Source organism: Balaenoptera ricei, chromosome 1 (genome assembly GCF_028023285.1).
Source record: "Balaenoptera ricei isolate mBalRic1 chromosome 1, mBalRic1.hap2, whole genome shotgun sequence".
NCBI classification, from domain to species: Eukaryota; Metazoa; Chordata; class Mammalia; order Artiodactyla; family Balaenopteridae; genus Balaenoptera; species Balaenoptera ricei.
In genome coordinates, this window is record NC_082639.1 from 45,188,090 (window position 1) to 45,205,384 (window position 17,295).

The following is a 17,295-nucleotide window of genomic DNA, read 5'->3' on the forward strand; positions in this document are numbered from 1 at the left end:
AGAAACAACATCAGACCAAGTCAGGCTTGGGGACCTAGGCCCAGCTCTGCCAATCAGTAAGAGCAGTAACAGCAGCTTACCTGTGTTACATACCTACTATGTGCCAGCCCCTGAGCTAGGTGCTCTACAGACGCCTCACCTTAAGCCCCTCATCAACTCTATGAGATAGGCATTATCTCCATTCTATAAATGAGAAAGATTGGGACTCAGAGTCCAATGAACTTGCCCAAGCAAGTTCCAGCAAATGGTATAATCAGGATCTGAACTCAGTTCTGACTCCAAAAGCCATGTGGCCACCTTTGCACAGTAACATGACCTCTCTGAACCTTAGTTTTCCCATCTGTTCATGGGGGATTGAATGAATAATAGTGATTTGGGCAGAGCTCTACAGTTCACAAAGCTCAAACCACAACAGTACCCAGAGAGCGGCCAGGAGGCCAACACAATCCCCCCGGGGTCTGTCTAAGCCTGTCCTGAAGTGGGGATCCAGGGTGTATACATCAATCTCCACCCCAGCAGGGTGACCAAGAGCTGGCTCCTCGCTCTCATTTCCAAGGTTCTTCTTCATCGTAGAGAAATCTGGGTCAGATGTGTTGCAACCACCAATACCTGCTCTTTAAACCATAAGATGAGACACACTTTAAAGCACCTGGGACTTTGCCTAGAAGGGGGGCAGGTGTGTGGCAAAGTGTGCCTACGATCCAGGCCAGTCACTCGGGACAGCCGTCAGGCCCCTAGCTCCTCCACCTGGCCCATGGCCTGGCAGCCACCAAGAAAGATCTGTGATCACTGAAGCCAACTCTTCCCAGAAAGGAGAGGAAAGGGAGGCCCAGACAGGTGAGAAGACTTGCCCAATGTCACCTAGAAAAGTAGGACAGACCTCGTTGTGAAGTGCCCCAAGACGGTGTGGGAAGGAGGATAGGGCTGTGTCTGTACTTGAGAACTCCTTGTGCATTCACTGGAGTCTCACATGTGCTGAGACCTTACCATGTGATTAACCTTGTAGGAAAAACAAAGACATAAAACTCAGCTTCTCCTTTCTAGGCTACAAGCTCCTTGAGGGCAGAGACTTGGTTGGAGTCCATTCCCAACATTCCTTGACACCCACCTTGAGCCAGGCCCTGTGCTGGGCACTGGGATGCAGGAATAATGAGACTCTGCCCCTGTCCTCAAGGACACATAAGTAAATGGAAAATCGCCACAGAGTATGACCTGTGCTACCGCAGAAGGAAGGATAAAGGTGTGGGTGCCAGAGCTCTAGCATAACCAGGCCAAGGGAGAAAGGGAAGGCTTCCAGGAAGAGGTGGCACCTGAGCTGGGTCTTAAAGAATAAGTAGGAGTCAGACTGGTGAAAAGGAAGGGAAGAAAGGCCCTTCTAAGAGATTCTGTTTACCAAACATTTACATGGTAGCAATAACAATAACAATAATAACCTCAACATTAATTGAGCATCTTACCATGTGCCTATCTCTGTATTTAAGCACTTATACATGTGTTAACTCGTTTCATCCTCGTAACAGTCTTTTGAGACTGTTACTATTATTATCCCCATTTTACAGGTAAGAATATTGAGGCCCAAAGAGCTTAATAACTTGCCCAAGATCCCGAAGTTTGTACCTGGAACCAGAGTTCAAACATAGTGGTTTGGTCCCACACCTACAGCCCCAACCAGCACACTATTTGCTTCTCAGATATGTACTTTGCCAGACCTGGTACTGGACGTAAGGCTACAAAGATGAATATTTGAATATGAACTATTTTATGTTCCAAAAATGATTTAAAGAGGCACAAAAATGAATAAAAAGAAGCTCAAAGTGTGTAAGGACAGAAGGACAAGAGAAAATTCCAGGTCTGAAGCTGCACAAGGAAAAGTCCGATGCTGGGACTTCCCTGGTAGCTCAGTGGTTAAGAATCCTCCTGTCAATGCAGGGGACACGAGTTCGAGCCCTGGTCCGGGAAGATCCCACATGCCGTGCAGCAACTAGGCCTGTGCTCCACAACAAGAGAAGCCACCGCAATAAGAAGCCTGCACACCGCGACGAAGAGTAGCCCCCACTCACCGCAACTAAAGAAACCCCGCGCACAGCAACGAAGACCAACGCAGCCAAAGATAAAAATAAATAAATAAATTTATAAGAAAAAGAAAAATCCGACGCTGCTGGAGGACAAGCAAAGCAGACATTAGGAAGAGGTGGAACTGGATTGGCGGGAAGGCCTTGAACACCAGACCAAGGGGCTCAGATTTCTTCCATCAGTCAACTGGTTGCGAATCTACATGCCAAGTTGTAATTTCAGGGGAGAGCTTGAAGGCAAAGACTGTCTATAGAACAAATCGATGTCTCTACAGATATGTGAGTGGTTGATAAAATACAAATCTATTTAAAAGAGCCCTTAAAACTAGTAACCTCCAGGTATTTTCTCCATCAACAGATACTAAAACTATAACAGCTATCTGGACAGGGAATCGATTTTTGTCCTTGTATTTAGAAAACTTGGATACCCCTGCTGTCAGGGATGGGAAGTAACAAAAAAGTTTTAAGCAAGGAATTCTTTGGATTGAAGGTCTGGGATTTTTGCCCTCCACCTACCCCTTATACCTCCACCTCTCCAGGCTGGAAATCAACCATCTGAAGTCCCAAAGATGAGCCGAGCCCGGCAAAAAGCTCCGATGCAGAGATATTCTCACAAAGAGAGCTACGTAAGTACAAATGACTGTTTGATCAATCATTTGGCCTCAGCGTGGGATTTGGTTAGAATTAAAGCCATCTGGTTGGGGGGGGCGGGTGGCTGGGGGAGGAGACAAGCAGGCGGGAAAATGACCCACCCCCTCCCCCAAAAAGCATTGTTAAAATATAACGGGGAAAAACAGTAAAGTCTCTGCTGTTATTTCAGCCTAAGCCACTTAATACTTCAGCACATAAAGCAACTTATTTTATGACCTTTTCCCTTTAAAAAGTAAATCAGAAGACGCTGCCTTGAATTCAGATATCTCTGAAACACACTACTCATCCCTCCCAGTGAAATATCCTGTTTCATAAACCTTCTTCGAGATACTTGAAACTGCAGATCACTAAATGCCTAGCTTTAGGCATCTGACATTCCAGAGAATTAATATTTAAACTTATTATAGGAAAAAAGAATTGAGTTTGGTTGAAGCATGAAATATTTAATAGTGTCTCCAAATTAGAAACCCGATTTTGTTTCGCACTGGAAATGCCAACGTTATTACCTGGGCTTTGCACTCAAATAAGATAAAATGCACAGGCGGTCTTGAGATTAAACACACAATTACGGCTGTTTTCTCCAGAGAGAAGGGGAGCGAGACAGGTTTGCGGAGTGGAAGCGATTGAGTTTCATTTTTACGATACACTTAAAATTATATTATCATTCTCTGCCTTGGGGGTTGGACTTGAGAGGGCTGAAGCTACTTAACCACTGAAAACTGTGTCAAGATCGGTGAATCCACGGAGGCCTGTTCGTGGGCTCATGAAACCGTCTACATCTCAGAATGGGCCCGCTGCTGGGCGAAACCCGGGAATTTTCTCTACTCACTAGGACAAAAGTATTAAGTGGTTTGGGATAAAAATTAAGCTTCAATTGACACAGTGGATCCTGGCAGCCTCTGCTGGCACGTGTAATTTATTTACAGGGTTGGAAAGTCGGCAAAATACATCATCAACTCTTATACAAACTTCTATTAGGTATTAAATACCCAAGCCTCAGAGAAGTAATTCATATAGTCCACCAACGTTCCAAAATAAACCCAATCTCCAGGCCCTCCGGAGAGCTTAAAACAGCAAATGGGATCTGTATTTTTAAAGCTGGGTTTATAACACGCCCTGGTTTCTTGCTAAAGCCTTATTTGCCATCAAACCTGTTATTTAAAAACAAAAGCAACAACATCTAAAAGAGTAATCTGGCTGCTAGAAAAGACACAAATAGGAAGAGACTGGGCCACAATGCAAGCAGGCCATCCCTGATACCCCTTCATACTCTCCCTTTCAGACCCAGGGTCAACATCCAAAGGCAAAGAAGCTTTGGGCAATAAAGACTCCTGCAATTTCCACTTCAGAAGAAGTATGATCCCTTGAGAATGTCCACACTCACATACATTCTCATGAATGCACACACCCCCATGCAAGACCACAGACACAACCCAGCCGTGGGACCTCTTCCTTCCATAGAGGGTCATTTGACTCATTCATCATTTGACACAAAAGACCCATTTCCCACAAACTCTCAAGTTCACTCTGATCCCTGGCCTGTTCTCCCCACAAGCCTTTCTTCATCCCACCAAGCGTTTAATAAGAAATAATTATTTAATAGATCTCAAGCCATCATGCCCAGTGAAGCATGCATTCTACACACGACGTGTGGTGCGATCATGAGGAATTCTCTTCAAACAGATGTCTTCAGAACCGGTGGAAGGGCGACTGCAGCCAGGGCTCGGGCAACGAAGCTCCCCAAACTGCATGACAGGCTCAAAGAGGGACCTGAAGCTGCAGTAACCGGCGGGATGCGTGTATGCGCTGCTTCTGAGAAGGGGCTGCTTCTAGAGGCCCTCCGGTCTCGGACTCCTTGCCTGAGGACCCCATGTCACAACCAGGAACCACTGTCCTTCCGCCACTTCTGCAGCAGAGCGGTGGGCAGAGCCCAATGGAGGCAGAGCCCCCCCTAAAATCACACCTCGGCCTGTTAGCTGAGACTCAGAAGTCTGCTCCGGGGACTGGTCATCCGGACCGGCCTGTGGCCTTCTGCTGCCTTCCCCCAGGGTTCGGGGCACACTCTGCAGCCACAGCGACTCCTTGCCACTACTTGGGTTTTAAGGGCTGTCTGTGAGAGCTCTGTACTTTAGGGGGAAAGCACAGGCTTTGCAGTCAGACAGAGCTGGGTTCAAATTCCAGCCTCTACTACCTGCTACCTATACAGTGAGTCACTGTGAATTAAATCGTAGGCTCATTATTTGGACAAATCAATTAACCTTTCCAAGCCTCATTTCCCCCATCTGTAAATTTAGAATAATGCCTCCTTTCCTCATAGGGTTGTTGGGCTTTATTAAGTGCAATGACAGCTATAAACTGCTCGGCCTGGCAATGAATAGGTGCTCAATAAAGATTAGTTGACCTCCCTCCCTCTTCCGGTTCCTTCTGTGCTCTACTTCAGGAGTCAAGAGTTCCAAGGAGAGATCAAATCTAGAACCTGACCTCTTTCCATACCCTAGATCCTTCCCAACTGCCCCAGCGAAGTTCATGTGGAATCCCGGAGCAACAGAGTAGGAAGAGACTATGGGTCATCCTATGGAATTGCTTCCCATTTTACAGATGGGGAAACCGAGACTCAAAGCCAAGGGCATGGCCCACATGCATTGAGGCTGTACAATGGCGCATGTGTTTGCTCCAGACAGGCCCAACCATAACCACCAAAAAAATTCAGGCCATGCAGGAAATGCATTATTCAGTGAGCGGACTGAAGGGCTCCTCTCAGTGCATCTGACTCAAATGCTGACTTTAAAAACACAGCTCGTAATGCTAACACAATCCGCCTCAATCCACCGGAAACCTTCTGAAGGAATAACCCTTTGGAGTTTAGGGAAAGACGGGGAAAAGAAGAAAACAGATGCTTCAAGTGACTTTAAACTAAAAGACACTGGGTTAGGGTTGTATTTTCTCCACCCCACCCCACCCCAGGTCTCTGTTTTCTTTCAGTTTCTTATAAATAAGGCTTTAGGAGACCAAAGCAGCCACAAAACTTTTCCCCCCTCTTTTCTGCTTCCCTTAACTCAGTAACTCAGCTATCAGTCCCGGACTTTGCTTCTAACGCCAAAGCATTTTTTTTTTTCATTGTAAACTATTAATTCAGGCAGCGGCTGTTGATAAACAAGAAGTCCGTTTTTAAACTGCTAGAATCATTAGCACAGGGAAGGCGAGCAGCACAAATATTTCAGGAGGTTGCTCTTTTTTCCTGGCCCTGGTATCGCAGCTGGGCTTTCTGCATGTTGCAGCTGAATTTTTCAAAGCCCAGGGTAGAGTTTGTTTCATTTCTTCTCCCCCTTGAACTGAATGTCTTTGTTTCTTTAAACACAAAAATAGACTACCCCCTACCAGAAGAAACAACTGCAAGTCTCCAGGTCTAAACTAATTGCAACTAAAATCTGTATTAGGAAAAAAAAATTAGCAAACCACACCCTGTAATTTAACTTTGAATGTAATCACAGATACAAGGTGAGGTTGTTGAAATACTACCATATCAGCTTCAAAACAAGGAATTGCTTTTCTAAGAAAATTGAGAGAAAGAAGGGAGATTATCCTCTCTATACAAAAGTCACAGTTAGCGACAGTCACTGGTCAATTTACAAATAAAGTTGGTATTTATTTGTTTGTTGTTTTTTTTTCCCTATTCCTATCCAAAAAAGGGTTGAAAACCCCATTCCAAACTTTAGTTTCTCCCCTTTTCTAGGATGCTGGCCAAACTCCACAAAATAAAACCAAAGAAAATGATGATAATTATGCAACATTCAGAACAAAGAACATAAGAATATATTTTTTTAAATGATTCATTGTGCACTTATGCCTGTAATGGGATTTTAACACACTGTAAAAATAAGTGTGCTGGCTCACTTCACTTCTCATGCAACTGTAACGCAGGGAGATGAAGAACTCAAAGATGGGGTGAGGTTTTTGTTTTTTTTTTTTTTCAGAAGGAGGAGAAGTGTGAAGGAAAACCACGGCGTATAACCACGGTGTATAAAGAAACGTGTATTTTCATCACAGATGGAGCAACACAGCCTATGGATATGATTCCGCAGCCAAGACAGTCCTGAGACCTCAGCCCAGCTGAGCACTTCAGGTAAACGACTCAGAAACAACTAAGCCTAAATTAAGTTACGATCTCAGGTGCTGGTCCCCTTTCCATTTTGCACGCCAAGTCTTAGCAGCTTCTAAAGAGCTTAGGAGGCAGGAAGGGAAGAGGAATTCTAGCCACACAAGATTCTTAGGGAATCTTTGGGAATTATATTTCCGCTACATGTCTATAAAAGATTTGTCGGGTACATAATTCTTATGACTGTAGACGCAACATGTTCCTATCTTATTTGTGTACCCACACACATACATGTTTCTCTTTGTCTCACTGAGCCTGACATTTGGCCAGCAGGTTTTTCTCCCCCTTATTTGAAACCTCAAGCACTGAAAAAATTTGGATCTGATTATTTCCGGATCACAGGACCAGCACTTTAAAATGGATGAAATGCAAGCAAATTGCCCACTAGAGCCGGAGGGGGTAAATGCTTTCAAAATAACTCATACCTTTCTATTATGGATGTGCTGGCCCCTCAAAAGCCTCCCCAGAACATCACAGTGGCTTCTGATTCAGATGAAGAAACTCTACCAGGTAATGCCAACCAAAACTGTCATGTCTTACTTTCCACCACCAGCCCCTAATGCCCCTAATGCAATCTACAACTGCTTTCCTTTTTTGTTTTCATTTTTAAAGAAAAATATATATACTAACTTTTTTTTAAGTTACAAGATTAACTACTTTTTGGAATTTCCAGCCACGTTATGATGGCCTTTTACTAATGGCAGAGTCCACATTTGTCATGATCGTCAGCCTCCTTTTTATTGCTAGGACGTGTCTAGTCTCAGAGCACAATGAAAACGGCCCAGTGAGTCGCTGAGAATTAAATAGTGAGCTCATTATCTGGTTTGGTCTGAGAGCAGCAATTCTGGTCAAACGGAATCTTCTGGTAAACTACGAAGTTATCTAATGATGGCATAGATACTAGTTACCAACTTCCAAAGATTCGAGACAGAAGAAATACCAAAAGCAAAAATATTTTAAATTCTCTGGGAACATTCGGGAGGCCGTCATGAACACCCAGCTCTCGGCCCCCAACACACACACATAGAAGGTACAAGTTGTGGAACCAGAATCAAACTTTGGAACAGGAAGCCTTAGAAACTGCCACTTACTGTCTGTAGCCTTGAGAACATCCTTGAACCTTAATGTCTTCATCTATAAAATGGGAATCACAGTAATAAGAAGCCAGCGCTTCTACATCTGTCCCCTCGGAACAGCCCACAAGGTAGGCAGAGCTCAGCTGGCATGAGGGCAGATGAGGGAACGTGTGGGGGACACATGCTGAAAACTGTAAAGCACTGTGCACAGGGAGCGAGCATCATCGGGCCATCGCCACAAAGCTGACCGCCTCCATAAAGTCCAGATGTTTACTTTCTTTCCTTGTCAGGACTTCCAAAAGCCGAGTGTCGGGTATTTAATAATAAGAAAGAAAAAACGTAGCATCTGGTAATTTGGCCTTTTCAGCTGTTTGGAATCTGGATAAACAGGACTCTGTCATAAACAGATCGTGATTCTTATTGTAAATGATGACAATGTTAGTCCATGACGACGCACCATCCCCAGTGCCTCCTAACTCCAGATCTGGAAACGCAGAGGACCCCAACATTTACGGATAAGCTGCTGGATTCAAGAGCTCACTCCCTTCCTCGGCTTAGGGTCTGTCCGAAACGGAAGGCAGATCATTTGAAACCTGATTCCAAACCAAGCAATACTGTCTTCTCTCCGGTCACCAGGCAGCAGTGGCCACAAAAGACCTGCAGCTTGGCTCCTCTCAGCTTCCTCTGGCTAGGGCACCAGAGTTAAAGTCGTTAAAGTCAACATTTAAAAAATCAAACCTCTCTCCCTCCTCACCCTACCCTCTTTATCTCAAGTATCGCTGACCATAACACGGTGCCCTACATGAATTAATAAAAGTGACCCCTTTTTCCTTCTTAGTTTATAAAGTATTCTTACAACAACTGTTTCATTTTCCCTTGGGAGGAAGCATTATTACCTCTCGTGCAAATGGAAAACCAGAAGTTGAGAACGTTAGACACATTACAAGAGTAATCTCCAAAATAACCAGGCACTGAGGCGGTCCTTTCACACTCTATCACTAATGCTCTCTTCAGTCTATCCAAGTAAGTCTCACGGTAGATTTACAAATGAGGAAACTAAGACTCAGAGAGGGGAAATAACTTCCCCCGGTCCCACAGATCCTGGATGGCAGAGTCTTACAATTTCCAGCACGGTCAATAAATATTTTTCAGTTGGTATTCTTACCTGTCTGTTTCCAATAAGCCTGAGACTTGGAGCTAGACACCAAATATTCAAAGGGTTGCGATGTTTAGGGAATATTTGGGTGGGAATGGTGGCAGTAAGAGGTTTCCTTTATGGCATTTTCAAGAGGGCTGCCCAGCTCTGGTTTTGTGTCAGGCCACTGCCTGGCTTGACTATGGGGAAAAATTCACATAGAGGGACAGAGGCCAGGTCGGAAACCTCTTCAAGCCCAGGTCCATAAGCAATGGGCTGGCCAGAAACCCCGCACCCAGTAGGCCTCAGTTTCCTCATCTTTTAAATGGGTGGGACAAATCCTACCCCACCAGCCTTGCTGGGGGCTATGAAGAAAACAGAAGCATCTTAAAAAAGTTTAATCAGTACAACCATCTTAAGGTACAAAGAAAGAGGTGCTTCCTCGCATTCTTTTATCCTCCTCTGCCCCTTTCAAATATAATCCTGATTTAAAGATCTCATGTTTTAGACATTGGGTGGGTGTGGATAAAAATAATTGGGATTTGGGGGAATGGAAGTCAGAAGGTGTACACAATGCATCCAGACAAAAGGTCTCTAACTATGGCTTGGAACAAAGGCTATGTTTGGGAGAGCCATTTATTAGGTCTGCAGAGAACTCGATCTCCAATTGACAGCTATTTTTTTTAAACACAAAATGTTGCAGGAGGGTATCTACTTAAGGGAGGGTTGTGTATGGAGGGGGCAAGCGAGGGAGCTCAGTGCAGCAAATATTACTCATGTCTTGCTGCACAGCCCTCTCTCTCCCTAGTAAAAGAGAACCTCGTGTGTATTCCAGTAATAATACGCTAAAGGCGTTTTTTTCTATATCTACCCTTTAAAAAATGACCTCTGTCTCTTGGAGAAGAGACTGACATTTAAAACAACGAGACAAGAAATAGTGCTCTCCTACAAAGTCAGGTGTTTTCATTAAAAAGAAAAAAAGTGTTTATATTTATTTCATTTTACCAGTCTTTGCACTGGGGAGTTGGGTTTTTTTTTTTGTTTTTTTTTTTAACCTAAAAGGAGCTCTCATCTCTAAAAGCAAGCCACCCTACCTTTTCTAAGTTGCTGAGGCTCATTGATGCTAAAGTAGTGATGCCTACAGAGCCATAAAACACTTTTTGTCTTTCCTTAAGAATCAGCTGGAAATAGAACCAAGAGGTCCCAAACACTGAAATAATGAAACCCCAAAGCTTTGGTTTCTCCCAGGGAAAAAAAGGTGGGGGGCAGGGGGGAGGACACAGTGCCTCAACAATTTCCCCAATTTCTGGTTAATTATCTGTCAGCATGAAACTTATAAATAATGGCTCAATAATAATTAACTGTGATGAGAAGAACATGTTCATGAGAATCCAGCCTCATCGCTGACTTTGACCCATTAATTATACTGGAGCCTGCACCTTATACCCACCAGCCTCACTGGGTAGAGGAAGGGTATGGCAAACTAACTTTTGACCCAAAACTATGCTTCTGAAGCATCAAATACAGAACAGCCATTGTTAAAGTCGGGACTTGACCCAGGCTAGATTATAGATTCATAAAATTTTCCATCAGGAATCCAGAAATCATCTGGTATAATTAATTCCTTACTTGACAGATGGGGAAACTGAGGTCCCAACAGGCGAGGGGTCTTGCTGAAGGCTTCTGGTTTTTGTTATTGAGGGAGACTGGAATACTTCAAAGGATGCCTTTAGCAGCCTCAGAGATAGACATACTCGAGTTGCTACTCATCCTAATTTATAATAAGATTTTGACAAGTTTCACACAACTTTTATCAGAAACATACAGAAGCAAAATTATGTAATCTGAGCTGTCTATACACCCATCTCCCCCAATATAGGCTACTGAGTTTAAATTAGATGCTTCCTAAACAATCATCGTTTCAGAATGACAAGGGAGTCCCAAACAACTTGAGAGAAACTGATGAACTCCGGAGAAGGTTCTACCAAGTTTTCTCCGGAGGATTCCTACAAAGGCCTGCGGTGGAAACGTCAGAGAGCCCAAATCTCTCCACACCCACGGCCAGGCACGTCGGCGGGGCCAGACTTACCCTTCCCGGCGGCAGAGGCCTTGGACGGACCATAGTCTCGGGGGCTCCGGGGCTCGAGGAGGTCGTGCGCGCGCGGTGGCGCGGGCAGCAAGTCACGCGGACCCCCATCCCCGCAGCCCCCGCTGCTCACCGTGACCCTGAAGGCCATGTGCGGGCCGAGGCCAGCGGGCCCCCGGCCGGGACCCGGAGCGCCGGGGGCCTCCTTCGGCCTCTTGTCTGAGTGCGCCTCGGCCACCTCGCAGTGCATGGCGCCGGGGCGGGGCGCACCGCTGGAGGTCGCGCCGGGCTCCTGCGGAGGGGAGAAAGCACAGGCGCATTAGAATGAGCGGAGCGGTCCCCTTCTCGTCTGGAGGCCGAGGTTTGGGCAGGTCACCATCCCTCCGTTTATTCCTCCTTTTTGAAACGGGTTCGCGCCACCACACTCACCCTAACGTGACACTCACCCTAACCTACCTGATCCGCGTAAAAGCCCCTTCCAGGGCGCAGGAGCGGCTGGCCGTCCTTCCCTGGCTTGTGGAGGGCCCGGCCACCCAATACGCCCCCACCAAGCCCTCTTTGGACGAATGGGGAAACTGAGGCCTGGAAAAGGGACAGCGCCTGTGCGCGTCACCCAGTGAGATACAGAGCGGGCGGCAACCAGAGATTCCCGGAGCAGGGCTCTGGAGAAGCCGCGGAGACTGCTCGGGGTGGGTCACCCGCTGCACTCCTCGCCTCGTGGGCGCTCTGGGAGCCGGCTGCGCGCAGGGACCACGGACTGAGCACCCACGGGCCGGGGGACAGACCCTCTGAGATCCCACCACCACCACCCAAGCTGCGAAAATGGGAGTCGGAGGATGGGCGCTCACTCCCGCGACACGAACCCATCACACGCACCGAGACACACACACTCCCACGCGCAGCTGAGAAAACGAACCTATCGCGCGTGCAAACCTGCACAAAGTCGGTAGCCCATGCACGCCCGCTCCCACACACACCAAACACCCCGCAAATGCACACTCGGGGACACGACGTGCCATACACACTACCCTCATTCACCCGCTCAGACTCTCAGCAACACTAGCAGCCGCACGGTCTCACACTCCCCGCGCGCGCGCGCTGCGTGCCCCTCCACAGAGCCTTGGGCCTTCCATCGTCCCTCCTGGAAAAGGGCCCCGGGCCCCCAAACTCTCCTTTCCCCTCGCGCTCCCCGCGCCACCCCAAAGCTCCCCAATTCCACCTTCCCTGGGACGCCAGCCTCGGATGTCTGGCCGGACGCCCGCCCGCTTCCCGGGCCGCGGGCCGCGCCCCCTCTCACCTCGCCCCGCTCACCTCGCGGCGGCCGCAGCAGCTTGCTCCCGGGGCGCGAGGCTAGGCGCGCCTCCACTGGCGCCGCAGCCCCAGCAGCAGCAGAGTCCAGCGGGGCGGCACCCCGGGGCGGGGGCGGGGCCGCGGCCTGCCTGACAGCCTCTCCAGCCACTGGCTCGCTGCGGCCGCCCCGCCAAGGCCAATCGCGGCGCGAGGGCGGAGCCTCCGTCCTCGGGCCCGGGCCAGCCGGGCACAAGGCTGGGCGGAGGGTTTGACAGGCGGCGGCCGGCGGCGCCCGGTGCTGCGCGGCCCCCCTCCTCCGGCTGCCGATGAGGGCAGGCCCGCGGGGCGGCGCCGCGGGCTGCAGGGCCTGGGCTCTGTCGTCGGGGCTGGGCTGGCCAGGGCGGCGGAACGCCTTGGGTATCAGGAAAGCCGGGCTCAACCTGGCTCTTCTCCGCCTTTCCCAGTGGCTGAGACAAGACCCTTCTTGCCCTGTCCAGCATCAGTTTTCTCCTGGTCAAATGGGAACGGCCAACCCTGCTACCGCGGAGACAATGGATGTGAAAGTGCTTTCAAAGTTTTCCTGCAGAATCCAACCCCTCACTCCAGAGCTCCCACAGCTTTCACAGCGGGTCAGCAGCGAGGTTGGGACCGAACCCACGGCTCTCAGACCACTTGTCTTAAGTTTTTGTTTCTGTGGTGTTTTTCACCAAAAAGGAACCAGACTAGAGGGTCTCATTCCGAAGTTAAACAAAAATAGATACCCGGATCCCAACTAGAAAACAGCCCAAGTGAATCTGTGAATCTGTCTGGGAGCAGGGTCCCAGCACCTCGAATTTTAGCGAGCCCCCAGGAGGTGCTTACAGCCCTGGGGGTTGAGACCCACTCCTCTAAGTTCCTCCAGGACCTGCAACCTGGTTCCCCTGCATTCTGGCTCCCCTCACAGACAGCAGTGTCCCAGCGAGTCCTGCCCAACGTGTACAAAGAACACTGGACCAAGAACAAGACCTCAGGGTGACTGGAAGCGGTAGCTCAGTTCCCTTTTCTGAGCCTCAGTTTCCTCCTGTGTAAAATGGGGTTATTCACCCAGGCCAGGTCTATTTGCCAAGACTACTGGAGTTTCCACCCAAGTCCTTGAGACGGTCCCTGCATTTCATGTCGGCCTGCCCCGCTCTGCACTGTTTACTTGTGATCTGGGCCCACTCCAAAGACCCTGCCTGGCTCCGCACTCTTTGAAAAGAGGGGTCTGGTCTCTTTGGCCTTGGTCTCAAATTGAAAAATGTATATGGAGCCCCTCCCTACTACTCAGCAGGTCAGGCCTCACAACATAGGAGTCCACACGGAGTAAGACACCTCAAGCAGCATCCCCGGATTCTTGGAAAACCAGGATTTCAGAATCACAGAATCCTAAAATCTGATTTCCTATCATTGGTTAAATATAGCATCTTACAATTAGAGAGCAATAAAGGTAGGAAGGACCTTGGAGATTTCGTTAGACCCACCCCCACGTTCAGAGGAGAGAGGATGTGACCCGCCCACAACAATATGGTGGGGTGAGGCAGAGCTGGCACTGGAATCCAGGCTTCCTGACTCCTAGTCCAGCACTCTTCCTCTCTACCAGCCATGATGCCTCTAATAGGTACAGGATGTCAGCCAATCCCACCCATTGCACACAGGCCAAGGGCCATGGGCTACATAAGACAGCACAAAGGTCTTGCCTCTACCCGAGGATCTGGAGTTGGGGATTACTGCTACTTATATGGCAGGAGAGGAAGGGATGGAAGGAGTAAGAGTAGCTCACGAACACCTCCAACGCACCACCAGGTGCTCCTCCCCCACCCCCTCACTCTTCTGAAGCTCTAGGGCTGGTTCTGGCACCAATAAGCCTTGCGGCTTGAGGTAAATCAGGACCTCATTCTGCACCTAAGTTCCCCCCTCAAAAAGCAAGAGGACTGGGAGATCACTGACCTTTCCAGTTCTGCTCTTTGGTGAGGCCAGGAACCAAGTCCTCTGCCTTCCCTCCCCACCACACGTACACACACATACCCACACACACAGCACTGCACACTTAGTCAGAACTCAGGAAACATTTGCTGAAGAAGTCACTTAACGAACTGGAACTGCAGGCAAAGATTCTCCAAATTTCCAAGTTACAGCAACAGCTCATTTAGTTATTCTTTGCTGAGCACCTACCCTGATGCAAGTCCCATGCCTGAGCTAGGGACGTGGAGATCCTGCCTTTCCCTCAGTGAATTCACAGCTCCACCCTACCAGGACGGATGGGTTTGTGAAGCCTGGCAAAGCAATGAGAAGGTTAATCTACTCAATAGAACAGACCTCTTAAACGTGGTATGTGGCAGGACCTCTTTGCGGATATACAGAATCCAGTGGGTATATACTTTTTTTTTTTCCTAGAAGGAAACACAAGAAGTGTTAACAGTGGTTAAGGGAATGGAGGACTGGGGGGAAGCCTGTACTTTTCATTTTACATTTCTCTGAACTGTTTGCATTTTCTAACAATATATATTTTCCTCTCTCCCTTTCAACAAGGGTTATTTAAGAGTAGTAGGATTACAGACTGTAAATTTTCTTTATACTTTTAGTATGAAAATAAAATTCATTAATATTTTAATTGTCAAGAACAAAACAAAACAAAACAAATAAAATCCACTTCTCCCTTTAGCAAGCCAGGCAATAATGTGTGCTTTTTTACACTAACCAATGTGCCTGCTCAACACAGTCTGTCTTGTTTTGGGGTTTTTTTGGTTTTTATTTTTGCCCTCTGGTCCCACATATGGTCTGTCTACTAGGTAACTCCATCTGTATCCATCTACCAAAACAAACATCATTATTTATTCTCTGACTTTGTCCCTCCTCCTCTCCCATACTCCCGTATCTGGTCTGCCATGAATACACCTAACAGTCCTCCTCCTCTCCATCCTCACTCCTCACTGCTACATCTCTTCCCAACTCTTCTTCCTGCCTCCAGCTTCATCTTCTTCCCAATCATTCATTTTCCATACTGGTCTCCCTATAAATCTCTAAAATATAGATCTGACCATGTCACTTCCCTGTTTAAGCCTCATTAACAACTTCCAATGGCCATCTAAATAAAGTCAAACCATTTTCTCACTGCACCTCTTAGCTCTATCCTATGTTCCAAGTACCTTAGAATATTTTTCATCTCCTAGAACCTGGAACATATATTCATGCCTTCATAGCTTTGTATATGATGTTTCCTATGCTAACACTTTCCCTTTGGTTCACTCCTTCCTAAGAATCATTTAATACCCAGCTCAAGCATCACTTTTTCCCAGAAGACTTCCCTGAATCCTCTGGCTAGAATTATTTTCTTCCTGCATATTCTCACAGCAATCTCTGCTTCATTCTATCTCAGAACTTGTTACACTGCTTTATAATGACCTATCTGTCTCTCCCTCTAGACTGAGAGCTCTCTGAGAGCAGGAGGACCTTTTGCCTTTGTAACTCCAGAGCCTAGAAATGATTCAGGCACAAAGTCAGCACTAGGTAAGTGTTTATTGAATGTCGATTGAATTATTAAAGAATGACCACTACTTCCTTTGCTTGCCTGAATTTCTGGCTAAGTGCTTCTTCATCCTATTGTGACCTCCCCCCTCACCACCTTTATAACCATATACTCAGAAAAAATAGACATTTCTATGTCTAGGGTCTCCTGTGTCCTGGAGACATGAGGAAGGAGAAGGAATAGAGGTGATAGATGTTACACTGCTTATCCTCCCTCTATTTCTTGCAGCAAGGGAAGAATTAACATTCACTGGGGAAACTACTATGTGCCGGGTACTATGGCTGATAGTCTCCATATGTAATCTCATTTAATTCTGACAACTCTGAGAAAAAGAGGATATCTTTCCTATCTTATAGATGAAAAAAATAAAAGCTCAAAATTGATTTGCCAAAGTTCTCACAGTCAAAAGTGTCTGCCTCCCATACATCTATGGCCAACTGATCTTTGATACGAGTGCCAAGATCGCTCATTGAGGAAAGAATAATCTTTTCAACAAACGGTGCTAGGACAACTGGATATCTACATGCAAAAGAATGAAGTTGGATCCCTATCTCAAACCATATACAAAAAGTGACCCAAAATGGATCAACATCCTAAATATAAGAGCTAAAACCATAAAACACTTAGAAGAAAACATAGGGGAAATCTATGTGACCTTGGATTTGGCAATGGATTCTTAGATGTGACACCAAAAACACAAGCACAAAAGAAAAAAATAGATAAATTGACTTCATCAAAATTAAAAACCTTTGTGCATCAAAGAACATTATGAAGATAGTGAAAAAACAACTTAGAGAATGGGAGAAAAATATTTGCAAATCATGCAACTGATAAGAGTCTAGTATCCAGAATATATAAAGAACTCTTACAACTCAACAACAAAAACAACCCAATCAAAAAAATGAGCAAAAGACATAGAGAATGGACTCGAGGACATGGGGAGGGGGGAAGGGTAAGCTGGGATGAAGTGAGAGAGTAGCATTGACATATATACACTACCAAATGTAAAACAGATAGCTAGTGGGAAGCAGCTGCACAGCACAGGGATGTCAGCTTGGTGCTTTGTGACCACCTAGAGGGGTGGGATAGGGAGGGTGGGAGGGAGGCGCAAGAGAGAGGGGATATGGGGATATATGTATACATATAGCTGATTCACTTTGTCATACAGCAGAAACTAACACAACATTGTAAAGCAATTATACTCCAATAAAGATGTTAAAAAAAAAATGGGCAAAGGACTTGAATAGACATCTCTCCAAAGAAGATACACAAATGGCCAACAAGT

The 17,295-nt window shown here is 46.8% G+C and overlaps 1 protein-coding gene across 2 annotated transcripts in view; it reads right to left on the reverse strand.

Annotated features, from left to right (window-relative positions):
- The window catches only part of GLIS1 (GLIS family zinc finger 1), a 226,475-nt gene extending 213,928 nt beyond the window's left edge, over window positions 1-12,547 (reverse strand). The window contains exons 1-2 of one of the 2 annotated variants that reach the window (XM_059898590.1): window positions 12,488-12,547; window positions 11,180-11,468 (exon numbers count right to left, since the gene is read on the reverse strand). In XM_059898590.1, the coding sequence (XP_059754573.1) occupies window positions 11,180-11,426 (247 nt within the window). In that variant the 5' untranslated portion in view covers window positions 11,427-11,468; window positions 12,488-12,547. Of the gene's footprint in view, window positions 1-11,179; window positions 11,469-12,473 lie in introns of both variants that reach the window. The other variant, XM_059898598.1, reaches the window with a different exon arrangement.
- Between the last annotated feature and the right edge of the window lie 4,748 nt (window positions 12,548-17,295).